The sequence below is a fragment of the Eumetopias jubatus genome, unplaced genomic scaffold (assembly GCF_037043125.1).
Source record: "Eumetopias jubatus isolate StellerSeaLion01/CBP00866 unplaced genomic scaffold, mEumJub1_p1.0 scaffold_1, whole genome shotgun sequence".
Classification (NCBI taxonomy): Eukaryota; Metazoa; Chordata; class Mammalia; order Carnivora; family Otariidae; genus Eumetopias; species Eumetopias jubatus.
The window spans coordinates 166,680,792-166,695,840 of NW_028274807.1; the positions used below are offsets into that span (position 1 = coordinate 166,680,792).

Below are 15,049 nucleotides of genomic sequence, written 5' to 3' on the forward strand. Positions count from 1 at the left end.
TATCCCAAAAACCCCAAAACCTATGACTATGGGACCTTACATGACAAAAGGGACCTTGCAGATGGGCTTATATTAAGGGTCCCAAGATACAAGGAGCCTGAATTATCTGAGTGGGTCTATGTAATCACAAGGGTCCTTATAAGAGGGAGACAGCAGTGTCAGATTCAAAGGTATGATAACAGAAGCTGAGGTCAGAGAGAGATTTGAAAATGCTATGCGGTTGGCTTTGAAGGTGGAGGGAGGGGCTGTGAGCCAAGGGATGCAGGCAGCCTCTAGAAGCCGAAAAATTTAGGCAAGAAAATGGACTCTCCCTTGCAGTATCCAGAAGGAATGCAACCCTGCTGACTACCTTGATTTCAGGACTTCTGTCCTCCAGAACTGTAACATGATAAATGTGTGCTGTTTTTAAGGCGTTAAATTTGTGGCAATTTGTTACAGCAGCAAGAGGAATCTCATGCCGACTAGAAAGCCAGCTACAGTGAGCACTGGAAGAAGAATGTCCCAGGCAGAGGGAATAGCAAGTGCAAAGGCCCTGAGCCTGCACTGAGGAGGCCAGTGTGGCTGCAGCAGGGTGAGCAAGACTGGATGTGGATTCTTCTCTAGTGCCCATGGAACATTCTCCAGAATTGATCACATCCTAGGTCACAAATCAGGTCTCAACCGGTACCAAAAGATTGGGATCATTCCCTGCATAATTTCAGACCACAATGCTTTGAAACTAGAACTCAATCACAAGAGGAAAGTCGGAAAGAACTCAAATACATGGAGGCTAAAGAGCATCCTACTGAAGAATGAATGGGTCAACCAGGAAATTAAACAAGAATTAAAAAAATTCATGGAAACCAATGAAAATGAAAACACAACTGTCCAAAATCTTTGGGATACAGCAAAGGCAGTCCTGAGAGAAAAGTATATAGCAATACAAGCCTTTCTCAAGAAACAAGAAAGGTCTCAAATACACAACCTAACCCTACACCTAAAGGAGCTAGAGAAAGAACAGCAAATAAAGCCTAAACCCAGCAGGAGAAGAGAAATCGTAAAGATCAGAGCAGAAATCAATGAACTAGAAACCAAAAGAACAGTAGAACAGATCAACGAAACTAGGAGCTGGTTCTTTGAAAGAATTAACAAGATTGATAAACCCCTGGCCAGACTGATCAAAAAGAAAAGAGAAATGACCCAAATCAACAAAATCATGAATGAAAGAGGAGAGATCACAACCAACACCAAAGAAATACAAACAATTATAAGAACATATTATGAGCAACTCTATGCCAGCAAATTAGATAACCTGGAAGAAATGGGTGCATTCCTAGAGATGTATCAACTACCAGAACTGAACCAGGAAGAAATAGAAAACCTGAACAGACCTATAACCACTAATGAAATTGAAGCAGTCATCAAAAATCTCCCAAGAAACAAAAGCCCAGGGCCAGATGGCTTCCCAGGAGAATTCTATCAGACATTTAAAGAAGAATTAATACCTATTCTCCTGAAACTGTTCCAAAAAATAGAAATGGAAGGAAAACTTCCAAATTCATTTTATGAGGCCACCATTACCTTGATCCCAAAACCAGACAAAGACCCCATCAAAAAGGAGAATTACAGACCAATATACTTGATGAACATGGATGCAAAAATTCTCACCAAAATACTAGCCAATAGGATCCAACAGTACATTAAAAGGATTATTCACCACGACCAAGTGGGATTTATCCCTGGGCTGCAAGGTTGGTTCAACATCCGCAAATCAACCAACGTGATACAATACATTAACAAAAGAAAGAACAAGAATCATATGATCCTCTCAATAGATGCAGAAAAAGCATTTGACAAAGTACAGCATCCTTTCTTGATCAAAACTCTTCAGAGTATAGGGATAGAGGGTACATACCTCAATATCATAAAAGCCATCTACGAAAAACCTACAGCGAATATCATTCTCCATGGGGAAAAGCTGAGAGCTTTTCCCCTAAGGTCAGGAACGCGGCAGGGATGTCCACTCTCACCACTGTTATTCAACATAGTATTAGAAGTCCTAGCCACAGCAATCAGACAACAAAAAGAAATCAAAGGCATCCAAATAGGCAAAGAGGAAGTCAAACTCTCACTCTTTGCAGATGATATGATACTGTATGTGGAAAACCCAAAAGACTCCACCCCAAAACTGCTAGAACTCATACAGGAATTCAGTCAAGTAGCAGGCTATAAAATCAATGCACAGAAATCAGTGGCATTCCTATACACCAACAACAAGACAGAAGAGAGACAAATCAAGGAGTCGATCCCATTCACAATTGCACCCAAAACCATAAGATACCTAGGAATAAATTTAACCAAAGAGGCAAAGGATCTGTACTCAGAAAACTATAAAATACTCAGGAAAGAAATTGAAGAAGACACAAAGAAATGGAAAAACGTTCCATGCTCATGGATTGGAAGAACCAACATTGTGAAGATGTCACTGCTACCCAGAGCAATCTATACATTCAATGCAATCCCCATCAAAATACCATCCACTTTTTTCAAAGAAATGGAACAAATAACCCTAAAATTTGTATGGAACCAGAAGAGACCCCGAATAGCCAGAGGAATATTGAAAAAGAAAAGCAAAGCTGGCGGCATCACAATTCCGGACTTCCAGCTCTATTACAAAGCTGTCATCATCAAGACAGTATGGTACTGGCACAAAAACGGACACATAGATCAATGGAACAGAATCGAGAGCCCAGAAATGGACCCTCAACTCTATGGTCAACTTATCTTTGACAAAGCAGAAAAGAATGTCCAATGGAAAAAAGACAGTCTCTTCAACAAATGGTGTTGGGAAAATTGGACAGCCACATGCAGAAGAATGAAACTGGACCATTTCCTTACACCACACACAAAAATAGACTCCAAATGGTTGAAAGACCTAAATGTGAGACAGGAGTCCATCAAAATCCTAAAGAAGAACACAGATAGCAACCTCTGCGACCTCAGCCGCAGCAACTTCTTCCTAGAAACATTGCCAAAGGCACGGGAAGCCAAGGCAAAAATGAACTATTGGGATTTCATCAAGATAAAAAGCTTTTGCACAGCAAAAGAAACAGTCCACAAAACCAAAAGACAACCTACAGAATGGGAGAAAATATTTGCAAATGACATATCAGATAAAGGGCTAGTATCCAAAATCTATAAAGAACTTATCAAACTCAACACCCAAAGAACAAATAATCCAATCAAGAAATGGGCAGAAGACATGAACAGACATTTTTCCAAAGAAGACATCCAAATGGCCAACAGACACATGAAAAAGTGCTCAACATCGCTCGGCATCAGGGAAATCCAAATCAAAACCTCAATGAGATACCACCTCACACCAGTCAGATTGGCTAAAATTAACAAGTCAGGGAACGACAGATGTTGGCGGGGATGTGGAGAAAGGGGAACCCTCCTACACTGTTGGTGGGAATGCAAGCTGGTGCAACCACTCTGGAAAACAGTATGGAGGTTCCTCAAACAGTTGAAATTAGAGCTACCGTTCGATCCAGCAATTGCACTACCGGGTATTTACCCCAAAGATACAAATGTAGGGACCCGAAGGGGTACGTGCACCCCAATGTTTATAGCAGCAATGTCCACAATAGCCAAACTGTGGAAAGAGCCAAGATGTCCATCGACAGATGAATGGATAAAGAAGATGTGGTATATATACACAATGGAATATTATGCAGCCATCAAAAGGAATGAGATCTTGCCATTTGCAACGACGTGGTTGGAACTGGAGGGTGTTATGCTGAGTGAAATAAGTCAATCAGAGAAAGACATGTATCATATTACCTCACTGATATGAGGAATTCTTAATCTCAGGAAACAAACTGAGTGTTACTGGAGTGGTTGGGGTGGGAGGGATGGGGTGGCTGGGTGATAGACATTGGGGAGGGTATGTGCTATGGTGAGCGCTGTGAATTGTGCAAGACTGTTGAATCACAGATCTGTACTTCTGAAACAAATAACGCAACATATTTTAAGAAAAAAGAAAAAGAAGAAGATAGCAGGAGAGGAAGAATGAAGGGGAGTAAGTCAGAGGGGGAGACGAACCATGAGAGATGATGGACTCTGAAAAACAAACTGAGGGTTCTAGAGGGGAGGAGGGTAGGGGGATGGGTTAGCCTGGTGATGGGTATTAAAGAGGACACATTCTGCATGGAGCACTGGGTGTTATGCACAAACAATGAATCATGGAACACTACATCAAAAACAAATGATGTAATATATGGTGATTAACATAACAATAAAAAATTTAAAAAAAAAAGAGTGGATGTGGAAGGTGAAGAGATCAGAAGTCAGTGAGGTCAGATTGTGACCGGCTGGGAAGGCCTGGTGGAGTTTGGATTATATCCTACAAGACAACTGGAAATCTTTGCAGAGTTTGAGCAATTCTGGTATCTCCAGGGCTTAAAAAGTCAGAGGTATTCCCCAGAGAGGATGTACAGAGGGCCAATAAGCACATAAAAAGATACTCAACACCATTAGTCATTAGGGAAATGCAAATCAAAATTACAGTGAGATACCACTTCACACCTGCTCAGATGGCTAGAATTGAAAAGACAGACAATAACAAGTGCCGGGGAGGATACAGAGAAAATTGAACCCTCATACACTGCTGGAGGGAATGTAAAGAAGTGCAGCCAAGATGAAGAACAATCGGGCGCCTGGGTGGCTCAGTCGGTTAAGCGACTGCCTTCAGCTCAGGTCATGATCCTAGAGTCCCGGGATCGAGTCCCGCATCAGGCTCCCTGCTCAGCAGGGAGCCCGCTTCTCCCTCTAACCCTCCCCCATCTCATGTACTCTCTCTCTCATTCTCACTCTCTCAAAATAAATAAATAAATCTTAAAAAAAAAAAAAGATGAAGAACAATCTGGCACTTTCTCAAATGTTAAATATAGAGTTACCCCATGACTCAGTAATTCCACTCCTAGATGTCCACCCAAGGGAAATGAAAACCTGCATCTACATAAAAACTGAGACCACAAATGTGCACAGGGGCATTATTCATAACAGCCAAAAAGTGGAAAGAACCCAAATGTTCATCAACATTTCATCAACTGATGAATGCATACATAAAATGTGGTCCACCCATCAGTGCAATATTATTCAGTAATAAAGAGAAATTAAGCACCGATTCATGGTACAACATGGATGAAACTTGAAAACTAATTGCCACAGAAAAGAAGCCAATCACAAAGGACTGCATATAAGAGGATTCCATTTCTAGGAAACGCCCAGAAGAGGCAATGCCGAAAGCTGAGGAAAATGGGAGGTGTGTGTGTGGGAGTGTTGGGGGTGACAATGAAGGGGTACAGAGTTTCTTTCCAGGATAATGAAAGTGTTCCAAGGGGTGCCTGGGTGGCTCAGTCGGTTGAGCGTCTGCCTTTGGCTCAGGTTGTGATCCCAGGGTCCTGGGATCGAGCCCCTCAGTGGGCTCCCTGCTCAGTGGGGAGTCTGCTTCTGCCTCTCCCTGCCCCCCCCCCCGGCTCATTCTCACTCTCTCTCTCTCTCTAATAAGTAAATAAAATCTTTTTTTTTTTTAAGTGTTCCATGGGCACCTGGGTGGCTCAGATGGTTAAGCGTCTGCCTTCACCTCAGGTCATGATCCCAGAGTCCTGGGATCGAGTCCCGCATTGGGCTCCCTGCTCCTTGGGAGCCTGCTTCTCCCTCTGCCTCTCTCTCTCTCTCTGTTTCTCATGAATAAATAAATAAAAATCTTAAAAAAAAAAAAAAAGGAAATGACATTTAAAAATAAATAAAAAGTGTTCCAAGGGCACCTGGGTGACTCAGAAGGTTAAGCGTCTGCCTTTGGCTCAGGTCGTGATCCTGGGGTCCTGGGATGGAGCCCCACATTGGGCTCCTTGCCGAGTGGGGAGCCTGCTTCTCCCTCTCCCTCTGCCTGCCACTCCCCCTACTTGTACTCCCTCTCTCTCTGTCAAATAAAAAATTAAAAAAATCTTTAAAAAAAAAGTGTTCCAAGATTGACTGTGGAGATGGATATACAACTCTGCACATACTAAACGCCATTGAATTGTACACTTTAAACCGGTGAATTGTATGTTATGTGGATTATATCCCAATAAAGCTGCTTTTAAAAAATCACAGGTTCCTAAATATCTTAGGAACAGAAGTTGCTCTGATGTTTACAGTCAAGGCCAACATGAAAAAAAAGAAAACTAGAGGGAGTCTCTTATACAAAATTTGTCCACTGCCCAGGAAACATTCAAAGTAGATAAGTAACAGGTCATCAAAGCAAAGGAACACACTGCAGTCTAGAAAACCAGGTGGTAATAGACATTCTCAGGGGTGCCCTGACATGTTACCAGTGACTGCCTCTGGGGGATGGACGGGGGAGGCTGAAGACCAGGAAGAGGAAAGACATTTACCTTCCTCTCTACCCCTGGTGTATTATTTACACTTGTAAATGCATGTGTTGCTTCTCTCCATTAAAAATCGTTAACAAAGGGGCGCCTGGGTGGCTCAGTCGTTAAGTGTCTGCCTTCGGCTCAGGTCATGATCCTGGGGTCCTGGGATCGAGCCCCGCGTCGGGCTCCCTGCTCCGCAGGAAGTCTGCTTCTCCCTCTCCCACTCCCCCTGCTTGTGTTCCCTCTCTTGCTGTGTCTCTCTCTGTCAAATAAATAAAGTCTTTAAAAAAAAAATCATTAACAAAAATACATGCTAAAAATAAAACCCTAAATCCATGTTGCTAAAGAACACTGTTTGGCAAGGAGAAAAATTGTGAATATTTTAAGTGAAAAAAAGCAAGCTATTAGAATGTACAACATATATGATTTTTGAAAAATGTATGCACATAAATGTTTATTATTATATACTAGAAGGTATAAACCACATAGCACCCTGCTAGCACATAGTAGAACCACTAAATGTTAGCTGCTGTTGTTGCCATTCATTATTATTATTTTTACTGACATCCAAATAAGAATGGTTATCCCTGAGTGGTGGAATTTGAGCTAATCTTTGTTTCCCACAGCATTTTTGCAATAAGCATGTATTATTTTTGTTACCGGTTTAAAACAGGAGTTCTGAATCTGAGCACTATTGACACTTTGGGCCAGACAATTCTGTGTAGAGGGGGCTGTCCTGTGCATTGTAGGGCATTTAGCAACATCCCTGGCCCTTTACTCACTGCACGTCCCAAGCTGTGATAACCAAAAATGTCTCCAGACACTTGTTCCCCAGGGGGCAAAATCGTCCCTGGTTGAGAACCACTAGGTTAAAATGTATATTATTTGCTCAAACTGGATGGATAACCTATCCATGTTCATTTTATTATTTTTTTCAACTGTATGTATACATATATGTACATATATAGCATATACTAGACATATATATCATATACTCCTGTATATACAGGAGTACATACATATGCATATCATAATCTAAATTCTCAATAAAATATAGAGATTATTTTTTAAATAAAGTGGCACCAGTTGCACTGGCCTCCAACATAAAAATAATCATTGTTAATATTTCCTTATTACTTATTAGAATCTGGCACTTAAGTGTCAGGCGCCTCTTCTACAGTTGTCATTACCCACAAGAACCTCCAGTTCACAGATTAAGCCGAGGCTCAGAGAGGTTAAGCAACTTGTCCAAAGTCACCAGTTGGGAGGAGGTGGAGCCTGGAATACAGACCTCTGCTTGGGAACCCTAGGAAAACACGGGCGGCGGCCCGCCAGATGCCAGGCCCTCTCTGCAGATCATCAGGCGCAAACAAACAAAACACACCAAGGACCTACGACGTCCTGGTGGAGTCAGACACCAGGGTTCAAATCCCACTCTGCCACTTAGCAAGGCCATGCCCGCAGGTAAATTATTCTACCTCCCTCAATCCCTTTCCTCGTCTGTACACTGGGGTAAAAGAAATACGCACTTCACAGGCCCTTGTACAAGGGAACTCAGGAAGATAATCCGTGCCAAGTGCCTCCATCAGGGCCGGACGCTCAGTAAACAAAAACGCACAGCAACTGCTGATAGCTTATTATGATAAGCTTTACCGTAAACAGCAAAGTCGAACCGCTCACTACCTAGGGACAGACTAACATAACAACAGACATCTTCAAAGATCACCCAACACCTTCCAGACGATCCCGGTGGAAGGGGGCGGGGGTGGGGTGTCCAGACGGGGGGCGGTGGCCGGCCCGAGGACACACGGCGAGACCCCGGTCCGGAACGGCAGCACAAAGAGCCCCTCGGTTCAGGATCCACTTAAACAGAAGTGGGCAGAGGGCTTAGCGGCGGAGTCGCGGGGCTGGGGGGGGTGGTTTGCACTCACCGAACTGCATCCAGTCCCACTCGCTGAGCGTGTCCATGTTGCGGCACAGGTCGTCCAGCACCCAGGCGGGCAGCTGGTAGATGTAGCAGGACATGGCTGGGCTCCGGGGGTCGGCGGGCAGGCGCGCGGACAACTGGGGCAGCTGCGCCGGGGACCCGGCTCCTCTACTCCGGGAGCAGGCGGGTCCCACCGGGCGGTTTCTCACCCGGCCACCGCCTCCCGGGGAAGTGGGCGGGGCTGGGCGCTGGACACCACCGCCCCCCAGCGGCCACGCTTGGCGCGACACCGCCCAGCTGGCTGGAACGAGCCGCTGCGGAACGAGCAGGGTCTGAGCTGGGAGGGGAAACTGAGGCCGGGAGTGGGGAGGGAACCCGTTTAAGGACACACGAAAGAGTTCAGTGGCAGTCCCAGGAGGTCTTCTGACTCCAGGCCCAGTGCTTTTGACGCTCCGCCACATAGAATTCATTCAACAAATATTCTGCTAATCACCTACTATATGCCAGGCAAGGTGTTCAAGGTGTTGGAGATACATGAGTGGAAAAAACCTACAAACCTTCTTGCTTTCATGGGACTTACAATCTAGATGGTGGAGGGAGAAAACTAACCATAAGTAATAAAAGTACTTAATAAATAAGTTAGGTGGTGTGCTAAAAGGTAGTAAATGCTATTGCACAAAAGAAAAAGGAAAGGTGGTTAAGGGGAATTAGGAATTCAGAGCAAGCAGCGGGAGGACTCTTAAACAGAGGAGTCAAGATAGACTTTATCATAATAACGGCTAACATTTATTGAGCAGCTACTATGTGCCAGGCACTGTTCCAGGTGCTCCAAATATCTCTAAGGAAAAAAGGACAAAATCCATGCCCTGCAGGGATACAGACAATAAGCAGTAAATAACTTACCACTATAGAAGATGATAGGTAACATTCCAGAATAAAAGCAGAGTGTGATGGGGGTGCCTGGATGGCGCAGTCGGTGAAGCTTCCGACTCTTGGTTTCAGCTGCGGTAGTGATTTCACTGTCATGAGATGGAGCCCCAACCAATTCCAGGTCCCGCTCAGTGCCGAGTCTGCTTGAGATTCTCTCTCTCCCTCTCCCACGTGCTCTCTCTTTCTCTCTCTCTCTCTAAAATAAATAAATCTTTAAAAAAAAAAAGCAGAGTGTGATGAAAGAGTGGGGATGGCTCATTGCATTATTCATTATCTTAGAAGGCAATAAATCTTAACGGGGGAAAGCAGAATAAGAGGAACTTCAGGGCAAATTGAATTATTAAATAGGGTAGGGGAGAATTTATACTAATAATGGCAAGTATTTATTGATCATTTACGATGTGCAGGCTTCATCAGGTTGTTTTGCCTACTGCTCACAACGACCCTATTAGATAGGTATACTCCATTCTACAGGTGAAGAAACCAAAGCACAGAGAGGTTGAGTAACTTGCCTAACATCATACAGGTACAAGTGACAGTACAGGGATTTGAACCCAAAAAGTCTGACCACTGGCTACAAACTGCCTCATTATTATAATAACTACCATTTACCTATACCTACAATGTGCTTTGCATAAATTATCTTCTGTAATTCTCATAAGCCTATGCTATAGATAGTATTATCCCTTTTTTATATACATGAATAGAGGGGTTCCAAGACACTAGGCAATGTCACTGAGGGTGGATAAACTGGAGTTCCACTTTGTGGCCATAAACATCAGCTAAGGAGTATGGCTGCAGAAGAAGGAAACTGAAATTAAAGTGTTAAGTCCTGGGGGCAAGTCCTGGTTCTGCCACCAACAGGCTTTGTGACCCTAGACAATCCATTTCACTTCTCAAACTTCTGCTTTCCACATCTATAAAATGGCACTAATTATTTCTATTGCCTAGAGTCGTGAGCTAGGGAAGTGGATTAAATCAATTTATACAGCCCATATAGAATGCCTGCTACAGGGTCTTTCTTGTACAGAGAATAGGCTTAAAGAATGGTAGCTGCCCTATTGAAAAGAGCTCCGGGCAGAGTGCTTCCCCAATCCTTCAAAGGACAAAGGATCAAAGGACATCAAGCTAATTTTTAAAAGAAAGGAAAAGAAAAGAAAAAGTCACCCACCGCCTTAGAATTCTATCGGGATACGAGCCCTAGTTAGTCACTGTCGGCTCTTCATCCTGGTGCAAATTTGCAGTTTTCTCTTTTGTAAACTGGATATTCTGCCCTAGCCACTTTGAAGGATTGGGGTGAAGCTGACATGGAACTCCAAATGCTTGGGATAAACTGTAAAGTACTTAGCCCAGTAAAGCGTTGCTTGTATGCAAGTCCATTCCTTTGATTTTGGAAGAGGGGTCTATTTCAGTGTTCTGTGACTTCTTTTCAGGGGATGTTGTGTGTTTCAGCAGTGGTTGAAGGTGGAATTGAAGGGGAAAGCACCTACATCTCAGGACAAACATCCTCTTCTTTCATTTTTTCTACTTACAGAGTCCTCTGCTGCTTCTCCCTCTTCTGCAAGCGCAGAGCTTCTGTCTTTGTAGCATTATTCCCTTAGTGCCATGAGGCCTCTTCCCCTTGACTTTGAGACCACAGGAGATTTGCATTCGCCTTGGCCAGTCCAGTATGGACAAGTCCCAACAACTCTTCTCTGTGCTATTTCCTTGGGCTCTTGGCAAGTTTCCTTCTTACCCCATCCTCAGGGCTTGGAATCTGAGTCTTAGGATTTTCTCCGCCAGGGAGACCTAAGTAGTTCAGGGCCTGAGCAGGTCATCTTAGGGGCACATCTTGGTCCCCATTCTTTAGCATAAATTCTTCAAAATTAGATTGTTGTTATTACAAATTAATAGTGCTGCCACTCTCCTACCAAGGACCAAGCATTTAGCATACATTATCTGGGATCTTCACAACAACCCTACAAGGTAGGTTTATTGTTGCCATTCTACAGCTGAGAAAAGTGAGGCATAAGTCCAGATTGGCCAAGTGACAGGATTCAACTCAAATCTGACTCCAAAGGAAGTGCTCTTTCTACTCGATTATACTGCCTCACCACAAAGAGAAATTTCCTTTGATCCTGCACAGTTCATTTCTTCCCCTAATTAGTTGTTTTCCATGGCCAACACCCTCCCTACCACAATCAGCTAGAAACAATTATTGAAGTTGAATGTAATTACTTATATAGTTATATCATTTTGACCTATTCACATTTAATTACCTTGAAATTATAGTCAGTGGACTGCACTCCAGCTGCACATTAGAACTACCCAGGGAGATTTAACAAACTACACATGCCCAGCCTGACCTCCGCAGATCCAGACTCAGTTGTGGGTGGGGCTGGGGTGGAGCTCTGGCACTGGCATTTTTTTTTTTCAGATTCTCTCTTCTTTTTTTTAAAGTTTTGATTTATTTATTTTTAATTTTTTTTTAGAGAGAGAGAGAGTGGGGGGGCCAGAGGAGAGGGAGAGAGAGAATCTTAAGCAGGCTCCACACCCAGTGCACAGCTCAATGTAGGGCTTGATCTCACAATCCTGAGGTCATGAGTCAGATGCTTAAATGACTGAGCCATCCAGATGCTCCTTAAGTTTTTATTTTAATCACCCAGTGTTCATAACAACAAGGCACTGGCATTTTAAAAAGCTTCCCAGAATTGGGGTACCTGGATGGCTCAGTCAGTTGAGCATCTGACTCGATTTCAGCTCAGGTCATGATCTCAGGGTTGGGGGATCAAGGCCCACGTGGGGCTCCATGCTCAGCGAGGAATCTGCTGGGGATTTTCTCTCTCTGTCCCTCTCCCTTTGCCCCTTCCCCAACTCGTGCTCACACTTTCTCTCTCTCTTACATAAATAAATCTTTAAAAAATAAAATAAAAGCTTCCCAGGTAATTCAAATCATGTGCAGAGTTGAGAACCAGTGTTTTATCGGGAAGTTGGGATGAGAAAGAAGACTGATAGGGGATTAACAATAATAAAGCTTCTCTGTGTACTTTGCACATGTTTTTTCTTCCTAATAAAACTATCTTCAGGATGCCTGGGTGGCTCAGTTGGTTAAGCATCTGCCTTGGGCTCAGGTCATGATCCCAGGGTCCTGGGATCAAGTCCTTCATTGGGCTCCTTTCTCAGCCAGGAGCCTGCTTCTCCCTCTGCCTGCTGCTCCCCTTGCTCGTGCATGCACTCTCTCTCTCTCTCTGACAAATAAATAAAATCTTTTTAAAAAGTAATAAAATAAATAAAAAATTAAAAATATCTTCATTGGTTTTTCTGATAGTACATGATGATTGTCAAAAAAAAGAGTTGTTAAGCTGAAAACTGTCAGCTATTTTACCAGCAAAAATGGGTTTATTCGGGAATAGCAGAGAACTGCGATTCAGGACACATAGGCTACTACAAAACCATAGGCAAGTCACAGAACGAAAAACAAGAAGGCTCTTTTACAGAGGAAAAGAGGGGAGTTGGGAGTGCTGTTATAAACAAAGTCCATTCGCGCAAACTGGGAATCCAAAGTATAGTGGCTTTTCATTGGCTGAGTTGTCTCATTGGCTAGGCTGTTGCTGGGATAAGAGGAAAACCTTTTTTCCCCCCTCCTGGGATAGGGGCGTCCACCTGTAATGTCCCTCTCTTCCTATTGGGGTCTACAACGATCAGGAGTGGTAGGGCGCGAGAGCTCCCCCTGCTGGCCGCCTGGCTCGATTTTAGTGAGTTTTCCTTTTACTAATTTTCAGAGTGAATTAAGAAAAAAACCCCAGTCCTAGTCTCTCCTCCTCCTGTGTCGGAAAAACAACCCAGCTCTACCTTCTCCTTGACTTTTACACAGGACATTTAACTTTTGACACTTCTGGTCACCAAACGTTGTGGGAGGGGAGCAATTCCCCACAACAAGCAATTCTCTGCACCACTGGCTGGGTGCCCTACAACTTAACTTACTTTTTTTTTTTTAAGATTTTATTTTATTTATTTGACAGAGAGAGAGAACGCGAGAGAGGGAACACAGCAGGGGGAGTGGGAGAGGGAGAAACAGGCTCCCCGCGGAGCGGGGAGCCCGACGCGGGGCTCGATCCCAGAACCCTGGGATCATGACCTGAGCAGAAGGCAGACGCTTAACGACTGAGCCACCCAGGCGCCCCCAACTTAACTTACTTCTAACACTGGCTACCTGTAGATAGTGTCAGATCCCACAGATCCCATCTGCCAGAGAAAATCCCATCTGCCGATTCCAATCTGTGGTGAGGGGAAGCCCCAAGGAAATTTTGTTGGGGCAGGGAGTTCAGGTGTGCCAACAAAAAAGGGAAATATTGAAGGGGTATCAGGCAGCCCAGTGACTGGCATAGAGTAGGAGTGAGGTGCTAAGAATGGGATACAGAAACCTCATGTGAAAGTATCTGAAAGTTCACACTGGTGCTCACATGTCAAGAGTGCAACACACTGATATCTATTTCATATCCTTAGTGTTGGATTTCTGGGACAGTGCCTGTCCTTTTATCACCTTCTCAGTATAAGCACTGATAAATGGAAACCACCTACCTTCTTTGGCTTTTTTTTTTAATAGACTTTAAGATCACAGCATAATTGAGAGGAAGGTACAGGGATTTCCCATATACCTCCTGCCCCCACACATGTAAAGCTTCCCCCATGATCAACATCCCCACCAAAGTGGTACATTTGTTACAACTGATGAACCTTCACTGACAGTTATCATCCCAAGTCCATAGTTTACTTTAGGGTTCATTCTTGGTGTTGTGTATTCTATGTTGTAGAAACTCACATATCTACCATTATAGTATCATACAGAAGAGTTTCATTGCCCTAAAAAAATCCCATGCTCTGCCTATTCATCCTACCCTCCCCTCCATACCCTGACAACCATTATCTTTTTACTCCATAATTTGGCTTTTTCCAGAAATGTCATACAGCTGAAATCACTTAGTAATATGCATTAGTTTCCCCCACGTCTTTTCATGGTTGAAAGCTCATTTCTTTTTAGTGCTGAATAATATTCTGTGGTCTGGAACCAGTTTATTTATCCATTCACCTACTAAAGGACATCTTGATTCCTTCTAAGTTTTGGCAATTATGAATGAGGCTGCTATAAATATCCAAGTTTTTAACTCCTTTGGGTAAATACCAAGGAGCATGATTTCTGAAATATAAGAGAATGTTTACTTTTGTAAGAAGGCGGAACTGTCTTCCTAAGTGGCCATACCATTTTGCATTCCCACCAGCAGTGAGAATTCCTGTTGCTCAGTATCTTCGCCAGCATTTGTTGGCCGTCCTCCAGATTTTGGCCACTGTAATAGGTGTGCATTTGTATCTCATTGTTGCTGTTGTTGTTGTTGATAAACTCCATGCCCAGTGTGGAGCCCAGTACCAGGGCTTGAACTCACAACCCTGAGATCAAAACCTAAGCTGCGATAAAGAGTCAGACGCTTAACTGACGGAGCCAACCAGGAGCCCCTCTCCTTGTTGTTTTAATGTGCATTTCCCTGGTGATATATGATGTGGCGCATCTTCTCATATGCTTGCTTGACAACTGTATATTTTCTTCAGTGAGGTGTCTGTTAAGATTGGTTCTATTTATGTGGAAAATAAAAAAAACACCAATTTTTCCCAATGTATTTTTCTTCTTAATGTATTCTGTAGTGCTCAATTTTTTTCACAGTGAAATTTCATTTTTACACGAAAAATAAAGTTAAAAGAAACAATGTGGTTTTAAAAAAAAAACGGGATGAGGAGGGGCACTTGAGTGGCTCAGTCGGTT

General features: G+C 43.5%; 1 protein-coding gene across 4 annotated transcripts in view; it reads right to left on the bottom strand.

Moving 5' to 3' along the window:
• IRAK2 (interleukin 1 receptor associated kinase 2) overlaps positions 1–9,292 on the bottom strand; it is a 63,077-nt gene extending 53,785 nt beyond the window's left edge. The window contains exon 1 of one of the 4 annotated variants that reach the window (XM_028101646.2): positions 8,330–9,292. In XM_028101646.2, coding sequence (XP_027957447.1) covers positions 8,330–8,795 — 466 coding nt within the window. In that variant the 5' untranslated portion in view covers positions 8,796–9,292. The remainder of the gene's footprint in view (positions 1–8,329) is intronic. The other 3 variants (XM_028101645.2, XM_028101647.2, XM_028101644.2) reach the window with 3 other exon arrangements.
• Positions 9,293–15,049: the final 5,757 nt, after the last annotated feature.